At 42.6% G+C, this 27836-nt stretch overlaps 1 protein-coding gene across 2 annotated transcripts in view; it reads left to right on the top strand.

Annotated features, from left to right (window-relative positions):
* Window positions 1-685: 685 nt before the first annotated feature.
* The window catches only part of Acp3 (acid phosphatase 3), a 47731-nt gene continuing 20580 nt past the window's right edge, over window positions 686-27836 (top strand). For both annotated transcript variants that reach the window (XM_059268492.1, XM_059268493.1), the window contains exons 1-7: window positions 686-869; window positions 13308-13403; window positions 15390-15476; window positions 15925-16077; window positions 20253-20351; window positions 21538-21630; window positions 24175-24307. In XM_059268492.1, the coding sequence (XP_059124475.1) occupies window positions 753-869; window positions 13308-13403; window positions 15390-15476; window positions 15925-16077; window positions 20253-20351; window positions 21538-21630; window positions 24175-24307 (778 nt within the window). In that variant the 5' untranslated portion in view covers window positions 686-752. The remainder of the gene's footprint in view (window positions 870-13307; window positions 13404-15389; window positions 15477-15924; window positions 16078-20252; window positions 20352-21537; window positions 21631-24174; window positions 24308-27836) is intronic.

Below are 27836 nucleotides of genomic sequence, written 5' to 3'. Positions count from 1 at the left end.
GCCTGTCTTACTCTCCCCCAACTCCCAATCATCCTGTTACCAGCTCCTTTTTGCTATTTGTTTTTGGTCTGTGACCTAACGAGTTTTTTAGGCACTCGGGTGGCAGCTGTAAGCTGACTGTTACTGTTTGTGTGTAGTCTTTCTAAAAGGGACCTCCAAACCCCACTTTGCATTGCCACAAATGACCCCAAATGCATTAAGGCATGAAGAGAAGTCTTCAGCATATCCCTATCCTCACTTTGCTGCCACTGTGAAACCCCTTTATTGGCTACCCGAGAGTTTACAACCACACACCACGTTTGGCAGGAGAATAAGCCTCGTCATGTCAATACATGCCCGCAGCTGAGGCTTCCTCAAACACCGAGAGCTGAAGCCTAAGGCTTCCAGAGGCAGCGAGGATTTCTTCCCAAACGGCTGCCACCAAGCCAGCACAGCATCACCATCCAGCTGTGGAAGAGATAAAGGTGAGCTGAAAAGGAGAAGGCTGGACTGGAGTGGAGGCCTTGAGCTGTTCCGGCTGTGCCCGCTCTGGGCCTCAGGGTCCATTGACATGGAGGAGGCTGGGATCTGGAACACACGTATGACCTGGCATTATTTGCATGCCAAGCCCTGCCCCACCCTTCTTGCAATCCTACTAGGGGAGAATGTGGCTCCGCCTTCCTGTCAATCTCTTGATTAAATAGGCACTTCCCTCCAGAAGCCTTCGGGAGTGCAGTACCTCCTACAGCTGCCAGAAGCAGCTCTCTCCCACCATGAGAACTGTCCCTCTGCACCTGACCAGGACAGTAAGCCTTGGCCTTGGCTGCCTGCTCCTGCTTTCTCTCAGCCTGGATGCAGGCCAAGCCAAGGAGTTGAAGTTTGTGACATTGGTAAGTACACTTCTCTCATTGTTTTTCCTGTTACCGGAGAGTCAGAGAAACCAAATGTCACCTTTCGTGTTTCCTTTCTGTTATTTGCCTGAGACCAGACGTTGTTCAGAAAGTGAAGTCATGCAAGCTTGCTTTAAGGAAGACAGCATTCCCCATTTGCCGTCGAGGGCAATGTTGCTTTACGTTACAGCTGCCCTCTGCTCCGATTCCTTTTGACTGATGGGAAGCCACAGCTAACGCTGTTCATACGTCAGGAGCTAGCCTGGCTTCTCTCCATCTAGTGATCGTTTGTTTTCGAATCAAAGAACAGCCGCTTTCTGAAGTTAAGTCCCTCCTTATGTTTGCCATGACACTGGAGCAGGTCTGTTGTGTGTATTTGGTAGCTCAAGAGAAACTGAACACAGAATTTCAGAGTGACTCTCAGATTAAATGACTTAGTTGATCATTAAAACCATGATGTTCCCTACATATATAGGAACTGTGATAAGCCATGAATAAAAAAGGAGACAGGTATGTGCTGCCTGGTGTCAGGGAAAAAACATATACAGTTGAGTTTTAGAAACATATGGAAAGAGCATTTTCAAAGTTAACAGGATTTGCCTCTCTCCTCTTCTTCCTCCCTCTCTCTCTCTCTCTCTCTCTCTCTCTCTCTCTCTCTCTCTCTCTCTCTCTTTGCTTCTCCTTTAAAAAAGAGATTTATTTAATTATTTATTTGTTGTATATACAGTGTTCTGTCTGTATGTATACCTGCAGGCCAGAAGAGGGCATTCAGATCAGATGGTTATGAGCCGCCATGTGGTTGCTGGGAATTGAACTCAAGACCTCTGGAAAAATCATCTTCCAGCCTTCTGCTTCTCCTTTTATTTCACATCCTCCATTGTTGTTTACATTTTTGTATTCAATATAGTGAAATTTGACTCATTTATAAGCATGTTTTCCCTCTGCAAGAATACTGAGCAACTATTTTCATGATTTAGAGGAAGGACATCTCTTACTTGACACTTAAACATGCTGTTCCTCTCCTGCCAGTGTGAGCTGTTCAGAACATTCTTCTCTTTCTACAGAAAATCTTGAATTTTACATAAATCATGATTCTTAGTCCAGTAAATCTTTATTGGTTTTGAGTCAGGAACAAAAGAGAAGAAAACCAAGGAAACGTCATCCTCTTCCCTGCAAACCATTTGCCAGCTGCAAGGCTCCTGTGTTGACAAAGCACCATTACACCCCGTACCTTCTGTGGGACACCCAATAGAACGACTCCTTCCCTTGCACGCATGAGCTCCCTGCCAATGTGGTCATTAGAAGAGCATAGGGAGCGTGGAATTGTGCTGTGTTCTGTCACTCTTGTCATACTGTGCTTGGAACCAGGGGGCTGAATGACAGTCTTCTCTGAGGCACCAGGGTGAACTCCAGTTAGCTGCAAGCAGTAGCAGCTCTCTGAGTTCTACCCACAGCCCAGGTAACTTGCCGCAGCTGTCAATGGTTGTGGGTTTCCTTTCTGTCCCTTCTACCTCGCCACTCTCAGTTAAAATATGTTCAGTGACTACCAGTTAACTCTTCCTTAAAGAAAAACCAAGCTACAAAGGTAACTCACTTACAACTCAAAAATTAACCAATACTGCCTAAAGCAAACTTTAACTATTTTTCCTACAGCGGCTACCTTTTATAAATGTTAAATAATTTAATATAACTTCCTTGGCTTCTAACAAAACAACTTCTCTCTAATGATATAAGCCAGAAAGTATCATTTTCTTCTTTTTATTGATTATAGAGGCTATTTGATTGTACATAAATGGTTAGATTGAACATTCAGAGAAATCCTCAGAAGTTTGTTTTATTAAGAGGACAAATAGAAGAATCACTTGTCTGGTCTGGTGGCACACACCTTTAATCCCAGCACTTGGAAGGCAGAGACAGTAGGATCTCTGTGAGTTCAAGGCCAGCCTGTTCTACATTGTGAGTTCTAAGTAGTACGTGCCCTAAATCTAGTAACCCCATTACTCAGGAGGTAAAGGCAACAGGATCAGAATTTCAAGGTCATCTTAAAAGGTAGTGTGAGGCCAGCAAGACCTATGTGAGATCCTGTCTCCAAAAAATGAAAACAAAACAAAACCCCCCACAAACGTGTTCCTATTTTCAAGATGAAGATACAAGTAAAAGAGGTTAGGAAACTTGAAGACAGTCACACAGCTAGACAAACAGCTTCGAACCTACATGTTCGACGCCCTTGACCATGCCCACGATCACTAGATTCCAACTATTTCTCTTGAGTGCGTGTAGCCCAGAACCTGGAACTGGTCTAAGATGCCTGCGTGGTTTGTAGCATTATCATGACTCAGAGGCTGTACATGGTTTCCTTGTTTTTCCTCCACAGTCCAAGAAAAATAAGTCTTCAATTCTGAAAAGCCATTTGTGGCAAAAAGGGAAGGAGATTGTTCTTGGTTCTTGTTCTTGCTGATGAACAGTCAGTTACCCGTGATTTGTCTTACTATTTATTTATTTATTTTTGTAGGGCTGAGGGCTGAGCCCAAGGTCTCATGCATGAATCCAAGCTTCATATGTGCCAGGCAAAGAGCCAAGAAGGAGTACATCCTCAGCCCACTACTCCATTGGACACACACATACAATACACACACACCATGGAATGCATGTAGAAGTCAGAGGTCAGTTTTGGGGAGCTGATCTCTTCTTCCAACATTGTGTTGCAAGGATTGCAGTCAACGCACCAGGCTTGCACAGCAAGCCTTTTTACCTACCTAACCATTCGCCAGCCCTACATGACTTTTTGTTCCTCTGTAGCCCAGGCTGTCCTGGAACTCGCTCTGTAGACCAGCCAGGCCTTCAATTCAGAGATCTACTTGCCTCTGCCTCCCGAGTGCTGGGATTAAAGATGTGAACCTCCACAGCCCAGCAATCTTACTTGATCTTTTAAAACAAACTTACAAAAGTATTTCCCGTGGAATTGTAGTGTGACCACTTATTAACAGTTGGATAAAAAAAAAGTATTAAGTCTAATACAGGTTTAAATGGTTGAAAGGGTCTCTTTAAGTTGTTAGATGAAGTGCATCTTTAACAGACACTATAGATTTCAGGGAAAGAGTCTACTTAGTAAACTGCTTCTGAGGATGAATATCAGACTGTCTGTAGAGAGTTGGTATTTTTAACTCTGTAGAGAGAAGAGAGTAAGTATGCTGAGTCTCAGTGTATGCAGCAGCCAACTTTGGTAATTATCACTCAGGGGCAGTCTTGCTTCACTTATATACCTACTCATTTCCCACACACGCTCACTTGCCTTTCTTTTTACAATAATCTCATGCATCGTATTATTCCACCAGAAAGAGAGAATGCCATTGTAAAGCATCTCTCCCTTCAGTGAGAGAAAAACCACAAATCAGGTGATCTCAGACAGACAAAAATTCTATGTTGCTCTTCTGGCTGTTTATAAAGGAAGGGGTAATGACTCACAATCCAGTGCCTCCTTTTATTCAGGGCTGACCTTATTTCTGCAGTCTTACCTGACTCATAGTATATTCTTGGCTCAAAGATCCTCCAAGCCCTATGCACATTGTCTCTTCAGTGGGATGAGTAACCTCCCAATCAAGGTTGGACCTGTGCATGATGCTAGCCATTGCATACTTCCAGGACCAACCCATCTTCTCCACTCCCACTCTCAAGGGTTAGCAGCCAGTCTCATAATTAGTTTCCTAATGCTTTTTGTTGGAAGTTGAAAGTGGTACCTAGAAAAGCACAGAATTTTTTATTAACTCAGTTCCACCACTGTTAACCAGGTCTGGGAGCAGAAACAGGGCCATTTAACGAAAACAACTGAGTTTCACATTCCCTGAACTTAAAGTTGAGGATCACAACCATGGCTAAGCTTCCGCCTTCACAAGGTCATCTTCAAAATCAAGGGACATGATTTAGATATGGAAGTGTAAATGAGTCCAACATTAAATGCAGCTGGGAGTCATGTAGACAGACTTTTCTTTGGGCCGAGCCAGCTCACAAAAAAAATGACATAGAGACTTATTATTAATTATGAAAACTTGGCCTATAGCTTAGGCTTGTCCCATTAGCTCTTATATCTTAAATTAACCCATTTCTATTCATTTACATGTGGCCACATGATTCGTGGCTTTTACCTCTCCTCCTGGATGTCTGTTTCCTCTGCCTCCACTGGCTACTCTTTCTTTCTTCTTCCCAGAGCTCTCTATCCCTCATAACCTCTTCTTGCCTAGCTAATGGCCCTTCAGCTCTTTATTAAACCAATCACAGTGACACATCTTCACACAGTATAAAGGAATATTCCTCAACAGAGTCACCATCTAAAATTGAAGGTTTCTAAATTTTTGGTTAAATTGTAGATGATTTCTAGTTAATTTTAAAGTTTACTGTCCTAACCATTTTAAGGGTAGGCTTCAACAGTGTAACTGTATTCCCAGACTTCCACCATCACCGTGCACTTTCTGGAACTTTCAAAACGGAAACTTCATACCCATTACATGGTAGCTCCTCATCTGCCCTCCCCATCCGGGCCTGTCCAACCTTTGGCTCATGGGCAGCCTCTGACCAAGGATAGCTATGAATGTGACCCAACACAACATTGTACATTCACCTAAATTTATTTTACAATTTATTTTGCAGATAACAGTGTCTCGTTAGAGTGTCAGAAGGTTGGACATACCAGCTAGAGCCCTGGAAGTCACTGTTCTGCTTTCTGTCTCTATGAGTTCAACTCCTCCAGCTGCCTCTCATTTTCAGAACTGAACCATAGTTGTCTGTTGTGACCAGCTTGTGCTGCTTATCATAATGTCCTCAAGGTCTGAGAAGACCCTCCATTATGAGAGAACTTGTTCATTGAATAGGGGCAAAGAAAGGAGACAGAAGTTAGACCAAGAGGAGCTCTTCTAGCATCACAGACCAGCCATGTAGCTCATTTGTACACGTCTTCCCCACCCATTAACTCCAGCTTATTCTTTTTCTTGAGGGACATTCAGTTCTATGCATCCAGTTGCTTTGTGGAGAGAAGCTAGGGGTGAAAACAGAGAGGAGCTGTCACACCAAAGTTCAGACAAAGAAAGCACTGTGACCACCCAACTGGACCAGCCATGTAGCTCATTTGCACACGTCTTCCCCACCCATTAACTCCAGCTTATTCTTTTTCTTGAGGGACATTCAGTTCTATGCATCCAGTTGCTTTGTGGAGAGAAGCTAGGGGTGAAAACAGAGAGGGGCTGTCACACCAAAGTTCAGACAAAGAAAGCACTGTGACCACCCAACTGGATCAGAGTACAGTAGAACTGGAAAGCAGAGGTAATGTTATAAATTATATAAACAGAATCCAGTGGGTTGGATATAAATATTACAGGAAATGGTGAATAGCTAATGACCTCATGATTTCTACTTTGGGTTATTGGAGAGATGAGGATGCCATGGAGGTAGAATATGTACAGAATGTTAGAAAGTAATGTACACAGTTCTGGACAGCACCACACAACAGAGCACTGTAGCAAGAAGTGCAGACCCCAGAGTCAGACCACTCGGGTTGCAATGCCAGCTCAACCCGGTGCTAGCTGTGTGGCCCGAGATGAGCCACTTCACCAGTCCGTGAGTCATCATTGGAAATGGGGCTAATAACGCCTCGTGAAGTTGTTACGAGGCTTAAGGAAATACATGAAAAGTATTTAGGCCTCTCTGATGAGTGCATGGATCATTGGGACAAGCCCTAATCTCCATATACTAACCATTCACGTGACCAGTTCATTCTCTTATTCTCAAAAAAGTCAAGTAAGTATTTACATATCTTTTAAGTTCAGTCTGTTTTCTTCCTAGCTTCAGGCACTAGCCCAATAAACACAAGAGAAGCATGTATTGGTGAGTGAATCAGAATCACAAAACCAATTGCTATATTACTCAGTATACTGGTCCATTCAGTTCCTTCATGGCTTTGGGTTGGGAAAGACATTCAATTTGCCTTCATCTTCACTGTTTGTGTTTAGACAATGCCTTTGGCCACAGCATGGACTTTGCAAGACCTGTTCACCTTTTTTTTTTTTTAACTTCAATTGAAGTAGAATTTAAGTGTAAGTAATAGGTTGTAAGTATCTACCGGATACCAGGCACTTGACTTTTCATACTGAATCTTCCAAATTACCCAAAGGCCGTATCATATGATCTTAGTGTTACATGAGAGTCAGAGTTCTTGCTGTTGTTGTTTTGTGTTGTTTTGACCTAGACCTTGCCTTGATGGCCTAACATTCAATAAATCTTATTCTGGAGGCTTATCTAGAACTTGTGGCTTGGATTGTAAAGAGAGCCACTACATAAAATGCCCCATCGGAAAAGAAAAAGTTGTTCTTCTGCTCACAAACAGCCTTCTGCTCTTTCTCCCTCACTGTGTGGGCTCCCTAGCTGTGAGTGTCCAGGAGCAGCAGATGTCTCTGGCAACCATCAGGTTCTGTAGACATGTGTGTTGGAAGCCGATGGTCCTGAGAGCTGGTGCTGGCCAGGCAGGAGGTCAGTCTAAGCTTGTAGGTTCAGAAATCTCTTTCTACTTGTCTGTCCACATATTTCACAAATTTTCAGAGCAGTGACCTCATTAGAGAGACTGTATTTGGCTGAAAACATTTTAGGTTGCCAATCTAGGCATGTCAGGTTTGCAGAGTGGCCAAAATACAAAGGCAAAAGAAGTATAGCTCTTAGGTAAATGCACACCAGGGCAGATGATTAGATATTAATAGATGTGTTTCTTGAAAGAGAGGGCTGTTTTCCTTTGCTCAATGGGTAATGCCATAGAGGCTGTAAACTACTTTCAGCAGGAAAGGAAGCATATGGGACAGTTATGGGTGTGAATAACACTAGCAACAAACATAATAAGAAATTCCATGAACTGAAGGCATCCTGTGTGCTCCGTGCTCACATATATTATACTACACATGCAATTCTTGTGTTGCTCTTAACTAGTTGAAATGACTTTGTTGTTACCTGGAAAGAGAAATTGAGACATGCAGGACTTTGAGTTTAGTTGTTTTCTTGAGGTCACTGGGGCAGTGGTTGACAAAGCTGGGGTCTGAAACATGCCCGGAGTAACCAGAATATGAGAGCTTTCTGTTTATAGCTTGCACGCAATGCAACACACGGTTTGCACCACTTCCCTTTCCCGCAGGCTTCTTACTCTTCTTGAGCCCTGGAGAATGATCTTGCTTGTCCTCTCACATCTTCCTCAGGGCCAGGGCAGGATGTAGATGCATACTGACTCTTTTCACAGCTGACTCTCCCTCTTACCTCTTATGGCATCCATCTACAGGAATCATCGTTTCTGCCAAACTGTCTTATGTTCTAATTATCTGCCAATGGATTTCTTTCTCGGTTCCTTAAAAGGAAAAGATCGGACTGGGGAGATGGCTCAGTGGTTAAAACACTTGTCTGTGAGTGTGAGCACTGGAGTTTGGATCCAAAGTCATCCCAAAGTTCTAATGCTGTCTTGAGTTCTAAACCTGAAAGGACAACATGGTGGTTTTTTAAACTCAAGCATAGTCCAAGGGAAGATTCACTATTCTGAATCAAAAGCAGAAATTGGCATGATAGAAGGGGAAATTGAGGGCAGGGGAGGAAGGAAGAAAGCAGGGTTGCATAGCATAGTTTGTTGCTACATGGCAATGAAAATCAAAAGCTCTCATGAAACCAGAGGGCTAGAAAGATGTTTTCACCAGCCCGGAGGAAGGGGACCCATCCCCAGGCTCCATTTGCTCATCCAGACAGGCCTTTTGTGTGTTATTGTATTCTAGACACTGGCCGTTTCCTCAGGGATTCTGCTTCCAAGGACTTCCTAGGAAGCTGCAATATTAATCTCTGTTATCAACTTGACTAGCTCTGACATCACCTAGGGACACTCCTTGGGCATGTCTGAGAAGTTTAATTAAGGAGGGAAGGCACACTCTGAATGCCAGCAGGTCCATCCTAGGGCCCAGGGTCCAAACTGGATAAATGCAGGGTTTAGAAAAGAGAAATCTGGCTGACCACCAGCATTCCCCTCCCTCTCTATGCTCTTGGACTACACATGCAATTTGGCTTCACATTCCCAAAACCGTGCCCTCCTCGCCAAGACAGATCACATTCAAACCAAGAGCCGAAGCAAAACCTTCCTTCTTTTCCTTAAGTAGTATTGTTAAGGATTTTGTCACAGCAATGAGAAAACTAACTAGTATGGAAGAGAAGGGAACAGGTAATATTTTTTAAATCTCTAATGAATACAACCAGAAACTATTAGATGGAACTAAAACAGTAAGAAAGGGTTGAGATTGTGCAAGGGTTACTCAATGAGAAAGGCTCCTCCTGTTTTCCCAACAAGCCTGAACATCGAGAGTGTGTGTGTGTGTGTGTGTGTGTGTGTGTGTGTGTGTGTGTGTGTGTCAGGAGAAGCAGCAGACACTGGGCATTCAAAGCAGATAGAAAGTCAGGGCAAAGGCACCCAGGGCTGGGCTAGCAGGAGGGCTCCTGCAGTTAAGCACATTTAGCAAGAATGTCAGCTGAGGACATTGAGATGAAGGAGGGGCCTGATCAGGTAGGGTTTGGGGGAAAAAAAAAAAACTCTTATAAGGACTTTTGTGAAGAGCAGTAAAACATGATATTTCTAAGAGTGATAAGGTTGTAAGTTAAATACTAACTGTATACAGACTGACCATAGGAGCCGGCAGTGGATTCATAGGGATTGCTTACTTAAAAAAAAAAAATATTGTTATTTGCAGATGACATGATCGTATACATACTCAAAAAAATTCTACCAGGGAATTCCTACAGCTGATAAACACCCTCAGTGAAGTGGCTGCACACAAGATTAACTCTAAAAAAATCAGTAGCCCTCCTATATACAAATGACAAATGGGTGGAGAAAGAAATCAAGGAGATGGCACCCTTCGCAATAGCCACAAATAATACAAAATAGTTTAGGGGTAACTCTAACCAAGCAAGTGAAAGACTAGTATGACAAAAACTTCAAGTCCTCGAAGAAACAAATTGAAGAAGATATCAGAAGATAGAAAGATATCCCATGCTCATGGATCAGTAGGATTAACATAGTAAAAGTAGCCAGGAAATCCAGGTACGGTGGCTCATACCTGCAATCCAGTGTTTGGAAAGCTGAAGCAGGAGGATCACTGCAAATTCAAACCAGCCTGGATTAGATCAGGGCTTGTAGAGGGAGACCCCTTCTAAAACAAACAAGAAATAGCAAGGGAAATGTTCTTTAAAGCATAAAGGAGTGTGTGACTGAGGGTTCTCGTGGTCTCAGATCTCTTCCTGTGGCAATCATCACTAGTTCTGTGGAAACTCCTGACCTTTAATAATGTAGTTTTAGTTTTCTAAAGGTTTTGATAGAGCAAAATTACTTGACTGAGGTCAGAAGCAATAATGTAGTAGAGTTGAGAGACTGTCCCACTGTAGATTTAAGAATGCCTAGACATGGTCCTTGCTGAGCTGAGAAGCTCTGAGCTCAAAGAATGTCATCTGCACATACAGGCATGGATACATGGGTCCAAGCACACATAGGGACAGGATGTCCACACACATTCATGTACACACACACACACACACACACACACACACACACACACCCTAACCTGCAGTTCCTCACTGGAACAGGGATATTTAGTGTTTCTATGAAATACCTCTTTTTAAAAGTTCACAGTACGTTTCAATCACTAACTTAGCAACATTTAAAATCTACTGTATCATGTGAGAATACAATTATTCCTGGTATAGTCAGGATTAATCCCAGTGCTCTGCTCTTTATTAAATTTATTGTTTTATTGTATTTGTGTGTGTGTGTTGTTTATTTGTACAAGGTCTCATATTATACCCTAGGCTAGCCTCCAACTCACTAGGTAGTATTCAGCACTACACTTGGCTGCTTTGATGTTGCTTTGGGGCTTTGGGGGGAGTTGTTTTGTTTGCTTGTTTTGAGTTTGTTTGTTTGTTTGTTTGTTTGTTTGAGACAAGGTCTCTCTACATAGTTCTGGCTGTCCTAAAACTCACTATGTAGAACAGACTGGCCTTGAACTGACAGAAATCCACCTGTCTCTGCCTTCCGAGTGCTGGGATTAAAGATGTGCACCACTGTGCCCAGCTGTGTTTGTTTGTTTGCTTGTTTGGGGACTGGGTCTCATGTGAAACTCGGCTAGCCTCTTGTCTCAGTTCCTGGGTGCTGGGACTACAGGGGACTGCCAACCTGCATGGCTGTGCTCTGCCAAAGAAGTCATTTGTTTGTTTGTTGTGTCTCAGCTTTATTATTTAAATACTACTTATAGAGTATGGTGCCTTAGAGACTGTTTTTTATAATAAGGTTCTGGATTCTTCTTGTGCAATACACACACACACACACACACACACACACACACACACACACACACACACGTACATACATACAAATTCCAATCTTACAGAAAAGGATATTGAGAAGAGTTTATTAAAAAGAAAATCTCCAGGTCTCAGATCATGCTGACTTAGCTGGGGAGAGAGGGGGATGAGGAGTGGACCTGGAGAAACGAAGCTGTCACTAGTGAAACTGTCACTAGTAAGTGGTTAAGAACGCTAGTGTTGGAGCTGGAGAGATGGCTTAGCAGTTAAGAGCACTGACTGCTCTTCCAGAGGTCCTAGGTTCAATTCCCAGCAACCACATGGTGGCTCACAACCATCCGTAATGAGATCCAGTGCCCTCTTCTGGCGTGCAGGCATACATGCAGACAGAACACTGTGTACATAATAAATAAATAAATCTTAAAAAAGAATGCTAGTGTTGAAGGCTGGAGGTATAGCTCAGTGGGAGAGAATATGCTCAAAGCCCTGGGTTCGATCTACACACACACACACACACACACACACACACACTCAAGAAGACACATGTGAAAGACACGTGACCAATGCCTGGGTAGCTCTACCACCTACCTGCTTGAGAATTTGGGCTCATCACTTGACTAAGGTGAGCCGTGAAGTGTACATAATAATAATAATAACAGTGACTAAGCTGCAGAACTGGTTGAGAAGATTAAACATGAGAAGCACTTAGCAACTTCTTAAGGCAGAGCCAGTATGGAAAAAACATGAAGGAAATATCTTTGTAGTTGAATGCTGGTAGGAAGGGTTGTGCCCTGGTAGGAAAGGTTGTTCATTGTTTCAGTAGAACGCTCATTATGGGATTTCTCTTTGGCTAACTGGGTGGTGAGGAGTTTGGTCTTTGCAATTGTCATAACAAGGAAACACTATGGGCAGCTAGTGAGCAAGAGGCGTTTTCCTTACCTGCCCCCCAGGGCCTCTTACCACCCTCTGCCCTGTTCCTCTCTGTGTTCTGTAGGCTGTCTTGCTGGGCTTTTTGTTTCCCACTGGTTTAGGGCAGCAAAGACCAACTTTGTTCAGATACCAGAGGCATAGCATAAGTCTTAGAAGCCTTCCTTGCTATTCTGGAATTCCTTCCTTAAGGTATCTCAACTTTGAGGTTGTTCCCTCCTCAGTGTTTACCGAACTGTTTTGTTAGGTGTTCAGAAACACAGCATTCTTGCTTACTTACAGTGAGGTCTCTCAGTAGGTAATCCAACTGACAAGCAAGGGTGATCTCAGATCAAATGAAGTGTTATGCAACCATCCTCTATGTTATTAAATATTTTCTGCATCCATGTAAGACCTCATCTGGTCCTTCTTGAGTATGTTTCTTTCTTTATGTTTTGATTATAAAACGGCATTGAATGTGGCCTGACATGCTACTATTTTAGAATCAAGTACCAAGGTTTCAGAAGTCCAAACATCTCTCTTCAGAAACAAATGCACAGTTAGAATAGCATGATGTGTATACAGTTCCAAAGTGTGTTATTAACATGATGAGATCTGACTTTTCTAATCTCCTGATCTGTAATTCATGTGCCATCAATCTAAAACTAACTAATCACTGAGCCAAAGTATCCACAAATAAGTGTGTCATTTCAAAACCACTGTTTTTATTATACGTGAAATTTTAAGAACATTGTTACTGTCACAGTAATTAAGAAAAGAACATTTCTAATCAGTCTGTCTGCACCAAGTGATCATGTATGCTCATGCATCTGTCTATCATCTTGGATACATGACTCTATCTCCATGTATATACCATTCAATTTCCAATGCCCAATCATCTTGATGTTATAATTACCTCAAGCACAAGAAAATGTTAGTGGTTCTTCACCTGAGTTTTATTTGTACAGATTTTTAAAAGACTGATACCCTTGGTCATAAGCCCAACTAACAAAACCAAGATCAGTGGAGAGGGAGCACTTTGTCATTAGAATCTAGAGCTCTCCAGGTGATTCCAGTGGACAGACAAGGTAGCAGCCATGGTTTAAGAAACTCTAATATGATGGGTAGAGGCAAAACACTCAAGTGAACTTTGTAATGTTATCTCACATCTCTTCTTAGGTGTTTCGGCATGGAGACCGAAGTCCCATCGATACCTTTCCTAATGACCCCATTAAGGAAACCTCATGGCCACAAGGATTTGGCCAACTCACCCAGGTCAGTTTGATCCACTTTGTTGTTGTTTTATATTTTTGAGGCAGATTTTCATATAGTATAGGCTGGCCTTGAGCTCTGTACACAGTCAAGAATGACCTTGAACTCCTTCCTCCACCCCCAAGTGCAGGGATTGCCGTTGTGAGCCACAGCTTTGGTTAATTTTTTTTGAGTAAAGGAGAAATATGTACAGAGTTTTCCACCTTGATACATTTATCCTGCTGACTGTATTTAAGTGTGAGAGGTTTCCATGGAGATTGTTTAGAGACGTTAAAAATAGCAACAATGTCTTATTTAATTGGCATAGGGCATGGCCTGGGCATTAGGATGTTTGGACAATCCTCAACTGATTGCCTCGTTTTAATGTTCAGCCAAAGCTGAGAATCACAGCTCTTACCAACCATCAGGTTTTGTAGAAATTATAACTCAGAGAAGCTGTGGGAAGCCAGTGTCTGCTGCTTCAGAAGGTCAGAGCCCTTCACACCATGGCCTAACCATCTTTCTGTCTAATGAGAGAATGTCACAAAGGTTCACATATTGTTTTCTTAGTACAGGGCTCCTGTTTCCTTGCTCTACTTTTCTAGTGAGACCGAAAGATTTTGGAGGACCATGAGGTCCAGATTCCAACCTAGAAGTCTCTTAAGTAGCAGACTCCAAAAATCAGCTCTAAGTTAGAAGACAATTAGACCCAAAGTACCCACTTCTTCAGCTACTCAGACTGTGGTACATTGTTCCTTCACAGCAGTCATCCTCACAGTTGATAAGAAGTGATGACAGAGATGCTTGCAAGTAATATGCAAATGAGTAATAGTGTGCAAGCAGTGGCTTCAATGACTACGTCCTCTCTGACTTGTGACTCTCTGCTGAGGCTCTGGATTAATGACAAACTTCAACGCAATGTTCCTCCAAGACTGGCATGCTGTTCCTTCAGCCTGAATCATTTGAGGTCCTTGCTAAAACAGATTCTAGGGCCTCATTCCAGATGTAGAGAGCTAGAATCTTAGGGGGAGATGCTGATGATTCTGAGTTTCAATAAATGCCTCTGGATACTTTTATTTTAATGCACATCAATGCTCTCAGCTAAGGCTGATCTCAGTGGTTCACCAGACTCTCTGAGAGAGATGCTTAAAAACAGATCCCTGGGGCTGAAGAGTTGGCTCAGTGGTTAAGAGCACTTGGTGTTCTAGGAAGTGATTCAGATTCAATTCCTGGTACCTACACAGTGGCTCAACAACCATCTGTAACTCCAGGGGATCTGATGCCCTCTTATGACCTCTGTGGACACACATACAGGCAAAACACTCATACACATAAAATAATAAAATAAACAAACCTTTTTTTTAAGTTTTCTGAACCCTTCTTCCAAAGTTACTCACTTTGTAGACCAGGCTGGCCTTGAACTCACAAAAATCCACTGCCTCTGTCTCCTGAATGCTGAGATTAAAGGCTTGTACCACCATGCCCAGCACACCCAAAGTTTCTTGCTCAATACATCACTAGTGGGGCCCAAGAATTTGATTTCTAACATGCTCCCGAGTGATGCCAACTCTGCTGATCCACAGATCACACTTTGAGTAACAAGCTGTATTTTTTATGAGCCAGCCATAAATAGACTATGAATATAATAAATCAATAAGGCTTAAAGGGACCTTCAGATTCAGCAAGTTCAACTTCATCAGATGACTGGATTTTAGTTGCAAAAATCCCTAGGAAGTGATCAAACAATCACTTTGAATGTTCTACCTACAGGAAAATCACTACCACACCTCAGACAAGCCATTTACCTACAGAAATTGTCAACTATCAACTAAACACATGCTAACAAAGATGAAGGAGTATTCTCAGGGAGTCCTGACTAAGGCAACTGTTCTCTCTTGTCTTAGTTAAAATAGGAGGTTTTATTGTGGAACTGTGATGCACATCTTGTTCACATTACTATGATAATGTACACTTTCCCTAATGTTCATTTTTATTTTCTTTCCCCCATAGCGGGGCATGGAACAGCATTATGAACTTGGAAGTTATATCAGGAGAAGATACGGAAGATTCTTGAACGATTCCTATAAACATGATCAGGCAAGTTGGAGAATCAGGACTTTGAACCTTGACCCTTGAAAAAACATCAAACTAATTTTTCATGCATATGAAGAATTTATAACTTTGCCTATTATCTGAAGAACTGATACACATCAGAGATCTTATTTACAGATGTATTTCTCTTTATGGAAATTTATTTTGCCCTATAAAAATTTATGAATCTTAGTTCAAGTTTTTATAGGCATCTGCATAAATACTTTGGCTTAGTGTCACTGGTCAACTCAACTATTGGCCTACTGATTGCTTTGTTCCATTGTATTTTTGTGGTATTATCCATCCCTTGACAGATATGAGTATGATGGTCCCACCACGCCTACTGATATCTTATGCTTCTCCTCAGTTCTTTCCCTGACACCCTGTTAGCTCCACAGAAAGAAATCATCACGTTTTCTCTAATTTCTCATTTGCTTTGATTTGCCCCCTCTAGGTTTATATTCGGAGCACAGATGTCGACCGGACTTTGATGAGTGCTATGACAAACCTTGCAGCCCTGTTTCCCCCAGAAGGGATCAGCATCTGGAATCCCAGCCTGCCCTGGCAGCCCATCCCAGTGCACACAGTGTCACTCTCTGAAGATCGGGTCAGTATCCTGCGTAATCCAGGAGGAGGAAGCCAGGCTGCTAGGGACTTACAGATTGGGTCTGCTGGACACACAGGACATGGACAACCAAGGCTAGGAGCAGAGGTTCTCTTTAGATCCATTTTGCTTTACTACCATTTCAACTTTTGGTAATTTCTCTCCCTCCATCTACACATATATGGCCACACACACACACACACACACACACACACACACACACACACACACACTCTCTCTCCCTCTCCCTCTCCTCTCCTCTCTCTCTCTCTCTCTCTCTCTCTCTCTCTCTCTCTCTCTCTCTCTCTCTCTCTCTCTCTCTCTTCCTAGCTGCCTTCAATGCCCATGATTTTAATGTCCAGCATAAGTTTCTCATCTCCCCTAAATATCTAAAGGTCTCCCTGCCCAGCAAAAACTACTCTCTCATTAAAAATTTACATTCTAGGGCAAACAAAATAAAGTGCTCAGAGAGGTAAAATAACAAGCAAACTTTGCCCAATGTCCCATTGCTAGTAAACAAGTCCTGGGCCTCTCCTGTTCAAAGCATCTTCTTCCCTGTGAAACAGTGGTTCTCAGACTCAGCTGCCCATGAGAACCCCCTTGAGAGTTTTCTGGATGCCCAACGACTAGGGGCCCTCCTCAAGTTAGTCTCTGAGGGTAGGGCCCGTACATCAGTATCTTTTAAATTGTTTTTATTTCATTATACGTGTAGGAGTGTTTTGCCTACATGTAGGTCTGTGTATCATGTGTGTGCCAGATGCCCTTAGAAGCCAGAAGAGGGAGTTAGATCTGGAACTTGAGTTACAGATGCTTGTGAACTGCTGTGTGGGTGCTGGGAAGCAGACCCGGTCCTATAGAAGAGCAACGAGTGCTCTTAACTGCTGCACCATCTCTTCAGCCCCAACATCAGATTTGTTGTTGTTGTTGTTGTTTTCCGAGACAAGGTTTCTCTGTGTAGTTTGATACCTGCCCTGGATCTCTGTCTGTAGACCAGGCTGGCCTCAAACTCACAGAGATCCGCCTGGCTCTGCCTCCCAAGTGCTGGGATTAAAGGCATGCACCACTGCCACCCAGCATCCAACATCAGTATTTTAAAAATAACCTTCCTAAATGATTTTACGGGCAGCCAAGTTTGAGATGCAGCACCATACGCCAAGTTGCCTAAATGGAACTATTTGAGAGAAATTCAAATTAACTCATTTAGAATAGGGTTGACCAAGAAATCTAATCTTTTCAAAGGAATTGGTGTTTAGAAAATAGGAATAAATAAATCTAACCTTCCAATGTAGAATGTAAAGGAATATGAAGGAAACAGTTTGGAACAGAGAATTATTCCTCAATTTCCCTGAACTGTATTGTAAGCTTGACCATTTTGTGTTTTTATAACTGAGCACTACAGACTGGGTCATTTGTTTAAATACAGAGGTTCATTCAGCTCACACTTTGAAGATTTGAGGTCCGAGGCATGACATCAACATCTGTTCAGAATCTGGTGTGGACCGTCTTGCTGAGTCATGACCTGCCAGAGGATGTCAGATGGTGAGGCAGAGCAAGTGTATCCGAGAAAGTTTGCTTTTATAACAAATCCCCTCCCACCCATAGAGAACCACTAATCCATTTCTGAGGGCAGCACACTTGTGACCCAATCAATCACATCTCCCAAGTTCAACCTCTCAACATAGCCTCACAGGAGACCAAGTTTCCAACACATGACTTCTCTAGAGGACATATCCAAATCACAGCAGCATCTCATACTCTGTGTATTAGTATTGTCCGGAAGCTTTTCCCAGGGACTTCTGGAATACACTATTCTCCTCTCTGCCCTGTCAATACTGCTAGAAACTTGACTTAATGGCCATATGAATTTTTCATACATGCTTCATAGAAATTTTCAAAATGCTTTGTAGAAACGGCCCTCCCCTGTCAACCCCACTCAAGGTTAATCCACTATAACCATTTTTTCTGATGTTTTCTGAAAAGCTAGAATGTTGTATTTATATCCTCACCTTCACAGATCAGAATGAAAGTATTATATTACCAATGTTCTAAAAAGGTCGTGAACAATACTTTCCAATAAGAAAGGAAAATTGTTTACCACACCCTTTTCTGCAGAGATGAAACATGAAATGCAATACCAAACGTAGCCAATGCGGAGCAAAGGAGCTTGTCAATTATAATCCAGACAGATGGTAATCAAATTACATAATAAAGATACGGGTGCTATTGGAAGATGAAAAAAGGAACAGAGAGTGAGAGATATGGAGAGAGAAACAAAAAATTATCTATTCATAGGTTCCAGCTACTTTTTCATTAAGGCAAGCAAAATTCTTATCAATTAAGAAGTCTAACAAAATTGTTGAAAATGCTAGGTTACTCTCAGAGCTGTGCTGACCGATGAGTATAAGACCAAGCTTCACCCCTAACTTAACATCTGTTTGATGAAAGAAATTTAGCATATATCAACCACGTGGCACAATATGATGGGCAATGATTTCAATACAAGCTGCATATACTGAAGGAGTTCAGAGAAGAGGCTACCCAGGGCAGGGATTCAGGTCCTCACAGAGAGTGAGACTGAGCTAGACCACTGAGGTAAGAGAGGAGACGAAAGCATGCATTCCTCAATGATATTGCTCACATGTGATGAGGGGTATATTGAGCCACTGTCCTGACGGCGCTTAAAAGGAAGAGATGTGGGAGCCTCAGAGAGTAATTGTTGATGTAATTCAGGGATGCGGAAATGAAAGCCTGAGATCACATGGTCATAAGTAGGAAGAAAGAGAAGATAAAACCAGGTGGCCTACAGAGTCAGAAAGGACAGATAGGAAGCATTCTGAGTAGTGACTGGCACACTGCCCATGCCCCACTTGTTGACAATACATCAGTGGGTGTGACAGGAGATCACTATCTTATAGGAAACAGACAATAAAGAACACCCATAAAATGCTTCCAGATTGTGATAAGTTCCTCGGAAGAGAGAAAGAAGTTGCCGTAGTGGCCGGGGCAGAGTGGCTTAGAAACCTAAGGTGGGGCACTCATCCCCAGCGTTTCTGGACGGGAGCGTGTGAGAAGGAACGGCAGTGGGGGAGTAGGGTAAAGTATGGACTGTTATCTACTTGTCCCCTCACAGAGACTCTTAGAAGCCATGGCAAGTTTGGATTGGATTCCAGGTAAAATGAAAAGTCTCTGAAAGTTAAGACCCACAAAAATGATTGGATCTTTGGGGTGCCTTTAGAGAGGGTGTAGCTGCTGCGAGGAGAATGGACTGGGCAGTCAGAGGAGTGGACAGCAACTGACCAGATAGGAGGCATGGGACTGAAACACAGATTATGCCTGTCCAGACTGGGAGAGGGCAGTGAAGATGAAGGAAGGGGTCTGTTTTAGATCTAGGCTGTAAGTAGACCAGTTCTAGTGACTGCCTGCAAAGCAGGTTTATAAACTTTATCGTAGGCAGAAGCAAAGACATTAGTAAAAGGAAATAATTGAAGACGAAGTTGACCTCAGCTTTACACACATCGGTGATCAAAGAGCAGCCTCTGAATAGTGCTGTCAAGGGCTGAAAAAACAGACCAGATGAAAAAGAACCGCAAAACAAATTTGTGAGTCAGCAGCCTGTGCGCTACAGTTAAAGCTGAGAGCGATTGTGAAGCTTACACTGATTTTACGGTGATTTGTTTGTCCTCCTAATACGTTTTTAATTATATTTTCCATACATTTAATACCTACCCTTATTTGACAGTCTGCAGATTTGCTAGAATGAAGTCAATGAGTAGTTGATCCCTTTAAGATTCTATCCCAAACCTCTAATTTATTTTACCTTCCTCCTGGGGAAGAGAGAGTGCACACAGATGTGCACTTAGTGCCAGAATTAAAGGGATGGGGAGAGAGCAAGATAACAGTCATCCACACGGAAAATGAGCAACTGTGAATATTTACCAGCTCACGAAAGGAAAATAAGTAAATCACAGTTTCTGCATCTGGATACATGCCCTATTGTTTCAAGACCTGAGGACCATTTGCCTCATTGCTTCTAATTTTAGAATTTCTGTTCAGCTCAAAGGACACTGGGGGCTTTTAAGGTTGCTTTAGACCTAATGAGGCTTAAAGTGTTGGCACTGCGTGTCTGCCAGTGTTCACCTGACTAATCAAGGTCTTATGTTTTTTTCTTTCGTCCACAGTTGCTCTACCTGCCTTTCAGGGACTGCCCTCGTTTTCAAGAACTCAAGAGCGAGACTTTGCAATCTGAGGAATTCCAGAAGAGGCTTCGTCCATATAAAGTTAGTACTGCCATCTTCCTCATACTAGGGTGCAAAGGTCAAGACAAAGGATGAACCTTGGCCTTCTTGAAATGAGTGTGGGGTGAATGTGTCTGCCACTGGCTTGTTTTAGCAGTGGGCTAGAATATTTAATTAGGGAAGTCCTCCTTTCCCTGATTAAATAGCTTTCCCTTTTGTTACTCAGAAGCATTATACCGATCACAAGGCTGACCACTTTTTTTTTTAGTTTTTATTATTTAATAAAATATCTGGAAAATATTTTATGTGTATATGTAAAGTATTTCCTCAATTTTTTGCAAATGTACAGTGTTTGAATTGATATACCATAACATATTTTCTTATTTTGATTGATTTACTGAAAATGTAGATCATTTCTAATCCTTGTTGTTGTTGTTATTATTGTTGCTTTCTTTGTTTTTTTGTTTGTTTGAGACAAAATTTCTCTCTGTAACCTGGCTGTCCTAGAACTCACTCTGTAGACCAGTCTGGCCTTGAACTCACAGAGATCTGCTGGTCTCTGCCTCCTGAGTGCTGGGATCAAAGGCATGCACCACCACGCCTCGCTCTGCTCAATTATTAACACTTTGTGCTCTTCCTGGGGAGATCCCAAGTTGCTCCATCATGCTTTGTTAACTAGTCCATCTTTTCTCACTAATGTGAGCTCTTGTTTATTAAAATCTCCTTATAGATGGAGCCCATGTCTAGAATATAAATTCTATTTCTTGTTCTGATTAGCCAAACCATGGTTTATTAGAACTTAGTAGTGTATTTTAATATCTAAGGTGCTAATCACCTGTCATTCCTGTTATCTTTCCTTCTTTCCTTCTTTCCTTCCTTCCTTTCCTCCCTCCCTCCCTCCCTCCCTCCCTCCCTCCCTCCCTCTCTCTCTGAGCAGGCTGGCCTTGAACTCACAGAGATCTACCTACCTCTGCCTCCTGGGTGCTGAGATTAAAGGTGTGCACCACCACCATCCAGCTGTTTCTTTCTTTCTCCATTGTTGTTTTGAGACAGGATTCTCTCTGCATAGCACAGGCTGTCTTGGAATTCAATATGTAGATGAGGCTGGCCTCAAACTCAGAGATCTGCCTGCTTCTGCCTCCCCGAGTGCTGGGATAGATACCATTGTCTATAGATGATAAAAAAAAAACCTCCATGTAGAAATATTGTCCTTCTGTTTGTGTTCCAGAGCTTCATAGAAACCTTGCCATCACTGTCAGGATTCCCTGGCCAGGATCTTTTTGGAATTTGGAGTAAGGTTTACGACCCTTTATACTGTGAGGTAAAAGAACTTATCAAAACTTCATTTGCAATCTGATTTTATGATTTGATGTATATATTGAATCAGATAAATTCATTCATTTTCTTTCTCTTTTCTAAAATGTGCTGCTTATATTGAAACATAACTCAAGATGTCCTTATAAAAGCTTGAAAATCTGTACTTCTCTTTTCTAGTTATTATTTATGTTTCTGTCCTTTAGAAAATTGCAACAAAATTGCTTTTCTTCAAAACATTGACACTCATTTATTCTGCACTCACGCTGGATGCCAGGTTTCTGTCATTGGTTTTAATGAAGAAAAAAAAAAGGCAATGTTGTTATATACAAAAAGGGAGAAAAATTGCCAGGTTTCTGGATATTAAAAATAAGTCAGATAACGGTAAACCAGGCTGCCAGACATGGCTTCTTAGAAAAGAACACCCCTGTGTGGTGCGATTGAAATCATCTTTGTAGCTAGATAAAACTTTTCGTTCACCAGGCTCCATCTTCTGGCCAAAAGGAGTATTTTTTTTTTAATTTTTATTTTTATTTTGCAATACAATTCAGTTCTACATATCAGCCACGGATTCCCTTGTTCTCCCCCCTATCGCCCCCCTCACCTTCCCCCCAGCCCATCCCCCATTTCCACCCCCTCCAGGGCAAAGCCTCTCCCCCCCCCCCCCCCCCCCCCCCCCCCCCCCCCCCCCGTGGACTGAGATCAATCTGGTAGGCTCAGAGCAGGTAGGTCCAGTCCCCTCCTCCCAGGCCGAGCCAAGCGATCCTGCATAGGCCCCAGGTTTCAAACAGCCAACTCATGCAATGAGCACAGGACCTGGTCCCACTGCCTGGATGCCTCCCAAACAGATCAAGCCAATCAACTATCTCACCCATTCAAAAGGCCTGATCCAGTTGGTGACCCCTCAGCCATTGGTTCATAGTTCATGTGTTTCCATTTGTTTGGTTCAGAAAGACAAACATGGTATGTACTCACTCATAGGAGGATACTAGATGTGGAAAAAGGAGTAATTTTTATTCCTGTATCTTGGAGCAAAACTCTGACCTCTGCATGCCTCAAGTACGCTTCTGACATGGAGGTCATCATGAGTATGTGGGGCAAGAGTTACCTTCCTAGTTCTGTCTCAAAGAGAGACAACATAGTTTACCCATCTCTGTGACAACCAGGTGACCTGACCATGAATTCTCCTATATTTTCTCTTTATCTTCAGCGCTTTTTTTTTTTTTAAGGAGCCTCATTTTAGTCCTAGCAGCTACTGCTGCTGCTGCTTCTTCTTCTTCTTCTTCTTCTTCTTCTTCTTCTTCTTCTTCTTCTTCTTCTTCTTCTTCTTCTTCTTCCTCTTCCTCCTCCTCTTCTTCCTCTTCCTCTTCTTCTTCTTCCTCTTCTTCTCCTTCTGCTCCTCCTCCTCTTCTTTTTTTTCTTCACATTTACTGTTTGTTCATCTGTTTGTTCTGGAGATTAACGGGGACACAGTCATGTTACCCCTGTAACTTCACAGGTTTGACCTGAGCTATTCTTTAATAAGGCTGTGTCACCTGGTGTCTTTGTCACAGCCCTTGCATCTTCTTCCTGCATCCCTTTACATCCCTCAGCTCTTCTTACAACCTCTTCTCTTCCTCTTTCTCTCCTCCCTCCCTCTCTCTTCCCCTCCCGAACCCCACCTTCCCTCACTTTTGAAACTAGGAGGATTCTAATCAACTCTCCGTAACAGGTAATGACATCTGCACAAGGTCTGTATCTTTACTGCTTGCAGCTTGGTCATACGTTTAGCAAACATTTACCAGTAGTCACTGTGCATGAGGTACAGACATCCCCCCAGCCAGAGAATTAGAAGTTCACAGTAAACCTGTGAAAATTCCAGAAACTCATGGACCTTTATGACTGGCCTCATAAGAAAGTCCTGGCTTTTAGGGAACATCACCTAACTCTATACACACCTTTTGCCTTTGTCCTAGAAACAGACCACAGGGGAATGCCACTTACTGCCTTGCTCCCTCTGACTCACACTCAGCCTTATACAAGTCAAGACCACCTGCTGGTGTGGTGCTGCCCACAGTGGGCTGGCCCTTCTGGCATCAATTACCAATTAAGAAAATGCCCCCCCCCCCCCGAGACCTGCCTAAGGCCAATCTGATGGGGGCAATTCCTCAAACAAGATTCCCTCTTCCCAGGAGACTCTAGTTTGTGTCTAGTGGACAAAAACTATCCAGCAAGCCTCCGTCATAGGTTCATAACAATATTCCTAAACCTTTCATAAAGGAATGAAGTACACCCTTGCCCTGTGGCATCATGTTCTGTAAAATCTGAATTATGCATTGACCCAGAGTTAAGCCATAAAGCTACAGGCTTGTAGGTAAGGACAAATTATTTTATTTAGATTTTCTATCTGAAAACTATGACTAGTTCTTATAAATTCTTAGAGAGAAATGGCAGGATCAGCAAGGCTGCCTGGCCCTCATTGTTCTTATGGGATGAAGGCAAAATGGAAATCAGCAAAGGAAGTCATAAATCTCAACTGTGCACACATTTTCCTCCTTTCCATTTTCTGCAGGGTGTTCACAATTTCACCTTGCCCTCCTGGGCCACCAAGGATGTCATGACTAAGTTGAGAGAGTTATCAGAATTATCTCTGCTATCTCTTTATGGAATTCACAAGCAGAAAGAGAAATCTAGACTCCAGGGGGGTGAGTATTTAAAAAACAAAAACAAAAAAACAAAACCTGTTGGCTTTGCACTTGGACAGTCTGGGTCTGAGTTCCAGTCGTGTTACCCACCCACAGAGTGACTTTACAGGAGTCACTTTATCACCTTGCAGTTTCCATTCTGCAAAGTGGATATAACATGAACACTGCCCAAGAGACAGTGAATACTAAAAAGAATGTATGTTTAGGAGGCTTTGAACAAACAGGAACCAGTACCTAACACGTTGTCCACAAACACTGCATTGCCAAGAGATTGACATTGCCCACTCTGGGTATAAATTTTCACTTCTGGAAATGAGAGTTTGGGGCTGAAGCCAAATGGTCCTTTCCATTTATTCCAGATGTAATAATTAAGGATTTATGTCTGGGTTCTAGGAGAATGGATTGTATCTGGTAGCTGCTAGGATGCACACGAATGTGAAGTTTGGCACAAGTTTGATATGATTTGCAAATATTTGACAAATACTGCAATTGGCAAGTTTATATGGCTTCTCTCACTAGTATTGAAAGACATCGAGATATTTATTAGGGACCCCACTTCACAGTTAGAATTGGCACTTTGTAATCTTTGACACCCTCCCATCATGAAAGCAAAGCCGGAAAGGGGGATGCTGGATCCTTACAGTTAGGATAGGGAAGTAGAAGAAAAACGTCAGGATGGGATAGATACTGAGGCCTGCAAGGGGATTGATGTAAGTAGGCCAAAATGTGACATAGGGAGAGTCAGGCTCAGACATTACTAATGGAGTCATTAGCACTGAGCAGAAAAAAGAGAAGGTCCAACTGTGTTTACAGTTGACATAGTGAAGAAAATTTGTCCGTCTGACATGCTCTCAACATTTTGAGGACAGTAGTACAATTATATCAGGATTTTAGCCACTGGTAGATGTTCACACTTGATCAAGACACATCATTTAGAGAATGCACAGGGGCAAAGTACTCTGGGAACCAGACCAGACTGGGAGGAACTGGACCGGCTCAGGAAGTAGATAACTAAATAAAGCACGTAAATCATTGGCCAGAAGAGGAGACTGCAGCTAGAAAAGTCGGGCTGCATGTCAGCTGTCAACAGGAGAACAGCGAACAAGGCATGAAACTGGGCTGGTCAGGAGCAAACTTGCATGATACAAATAAAGTAGGTTGGGGCTAGTGATTTAGGAGAATGGTCATTAAGAATCTAAGGGCGTTACTTCCTATTGCATGACATAGACCTAATGGAAATGCTCAAGTCTTCCCTCCACACTAACAGCAAAAGCAGCAAACTGGAGCCTTGTAGGAAAAGCAGTGCATCACATCAGAAAGGAGTCTTAGATGGAACCCAGCATAGTGGGAGATTTCCCAACTAGGACACAGACTTCGAGTAGAAGCATGGAAGAAGCTCCATCCTGTATGCTTCCCAGTGAAGGATGCAGAGGATCTCATTAGCCATACAAGCAGCAAGCCTCATTTCTGGTCCAGCAGACACCAACAGTCCCAAGCTCCATCAGAAAGTAAAGGTGGAATCCTAGATACATTCCCCCAATCACATCAACGATGGGGTCAGGAATGCACTGTTCAGAGTGTAGCCTGAAGCATCAATCTACCCAGCAGTGGCTAGGGGACTCTCAGACCCCGCTCAGTACCTACAGAATGAAAATCTGTGTTTTAATGAAATCCCAATGTGCTTTATATCAAAAGTCTAATGCTAGTTGTAGGGACTTGTTTATATGAATAGGAATGGGGTTGATCCTAGCTTGCTACCCTTTCCTACTTCATCCCCCCTTTGACTACTAGAGGATTGCACCAGGGGGTAATCAATTCCTCTCCCAGGGTATGAGTTCTCCATTTGAAGAGAGGATTAAACTAGATTTTGTACAGAATAGTCCTTCCCAGCAATGTCTGGCCTTGGATTATAAAGGCTGGCTTCATGTGAATCCACCTGACCTGTTTTCTGGGAGAAGTCCATTGCCCTTGACTAGCAGAAAACTGTTTCCTGCATGGGTTTTCTGCTCTTGTTTGAGTGTCGTTGTTGTTGTTGTTTGGGGATAGGATCTCATTGTGTGTAACTCCAGAAATCCTTGACGTCCCTATATACACCAGGCTGGCCTAGAATTCACAAAGATCTGCCTGCCTCTGCCTCCCAAGTGCTGAGATTAAAGGCATGTGCCACCAGGCCCAGCTTCCTGCATGGTTTTGGCAAAACACTCTCTCAGCCTGTTCCGATCTGGCTAAGTGAGAGAGACTTGTCAACCACGTTGTGACTAAATAATAAAACAGCTAGACACAATCCTACATAGAAAGCATTCATTGCCTCCATGACACAGCAACACAAGAATACCTGGATGGTTGCCAGTGTTGTCTAACCATTGCTGGAAATTCTGGTTTGCACTTGGTTTTACGGGTGGCGGTGCTTAGCAATATGTACCCATACATACCCACAATATCCCCAAGTCTAGTTCAGGAACATTTGTCTATTCTTGCCATAGACTAGGGACTGGCAAATAACTGCCTGTAGGCTGAATTCAGCCCTATGCCTGATTTTATAAATGAAGTTCCCATGATGTTCCATTTAACCAGTTCCAATTAACCATTTAATGAAAGTTGTATCCAATACTACTCTATACTTGCATTTTCTCCATTGTTTCTTCCTTGAATTTGCCCTTTTCTTCTCCTACTTGGCAAGGTCTGGCTTTCTATTCCAGGATTGTTTTGAGGCCTTTGTTTGGTTTTAGTCTGGTGGTAAGAACCATCGGGGGTGAATGCCATGTGGACAGTTGTGCATTTAGCCTTTCTCCACTGCACCACGTGTATTCCCTCCTGAAAACCTGTCCTGCTGTGCCAACCTCCTGACCTTTATAGCGTTCTTGTACAAGACAAACACCATCATCCTATCTGATGGTCAAAGATGAAACATGGCACTTCTGCCTAGCCCTTTGGAAAGAAGGGAAGTCAGTGTTCCTCCCAATGGAAAAGACACTTTGAAGTTAGAAGTCACAAAGAGATTGGTGGCTGATGCTCCAGAAGTGGCTAGAAGGGGTTCTAATAAAGTTTTATTGAAACAGCCACACTCATATATTCTGCTCTGCCTGTAGCTACTTCCTTGGTTCCACTATAAAGTTGAATAGTGGCAACAGACCTATGTGTCACAAAATCTAAAATATTTACTATCTGGCCTTGTATAGAAAAATTAAGTTTGCTAGTCTTTGCTGTATGTAGCTCAGAAGTCAAAAAAGTAGTTTGTGTCTCCTAATCAATGAGGTTTTGTCTCATTTATATGGATTTAGTAAAGAATGACACAAGAAACCTAGCACCAAGCATCATGCTTCAGTATGGTCTTCCTGCTTACAAACTACATAACATTGGGCATGTTGCTGAGTCTTGCCGAGCCTCATTTCCCCACATATACAACAGTATATTAGAATTCCAGGGCCTGTCATCTGGTACTTATGATAGTCAGAATAAGATAACTTCCCCAGAACTAAAAGGGAGTATGATGTTTATTGCCAGGGCTGCAGCCTGCCACGAGAGCCCC

This window comes from Peromyscus eremicus, chromosome 7 (genome assembly GCF_949786415.1).
Source record: "Peromyscus eremicus chromosome 7, PerEre_H2_v1, whole genome shotgun sequence".
NCBI classification, from domain to species: Eukaryota; Metazoa; Chordata; class Mammalia; order Rodentia; family Cricetidae; genus Peromyscus; species Peromyscus eremicus.
This window is presented reverse-complemented; position numbering and strand designations above follow the sequence as displayed.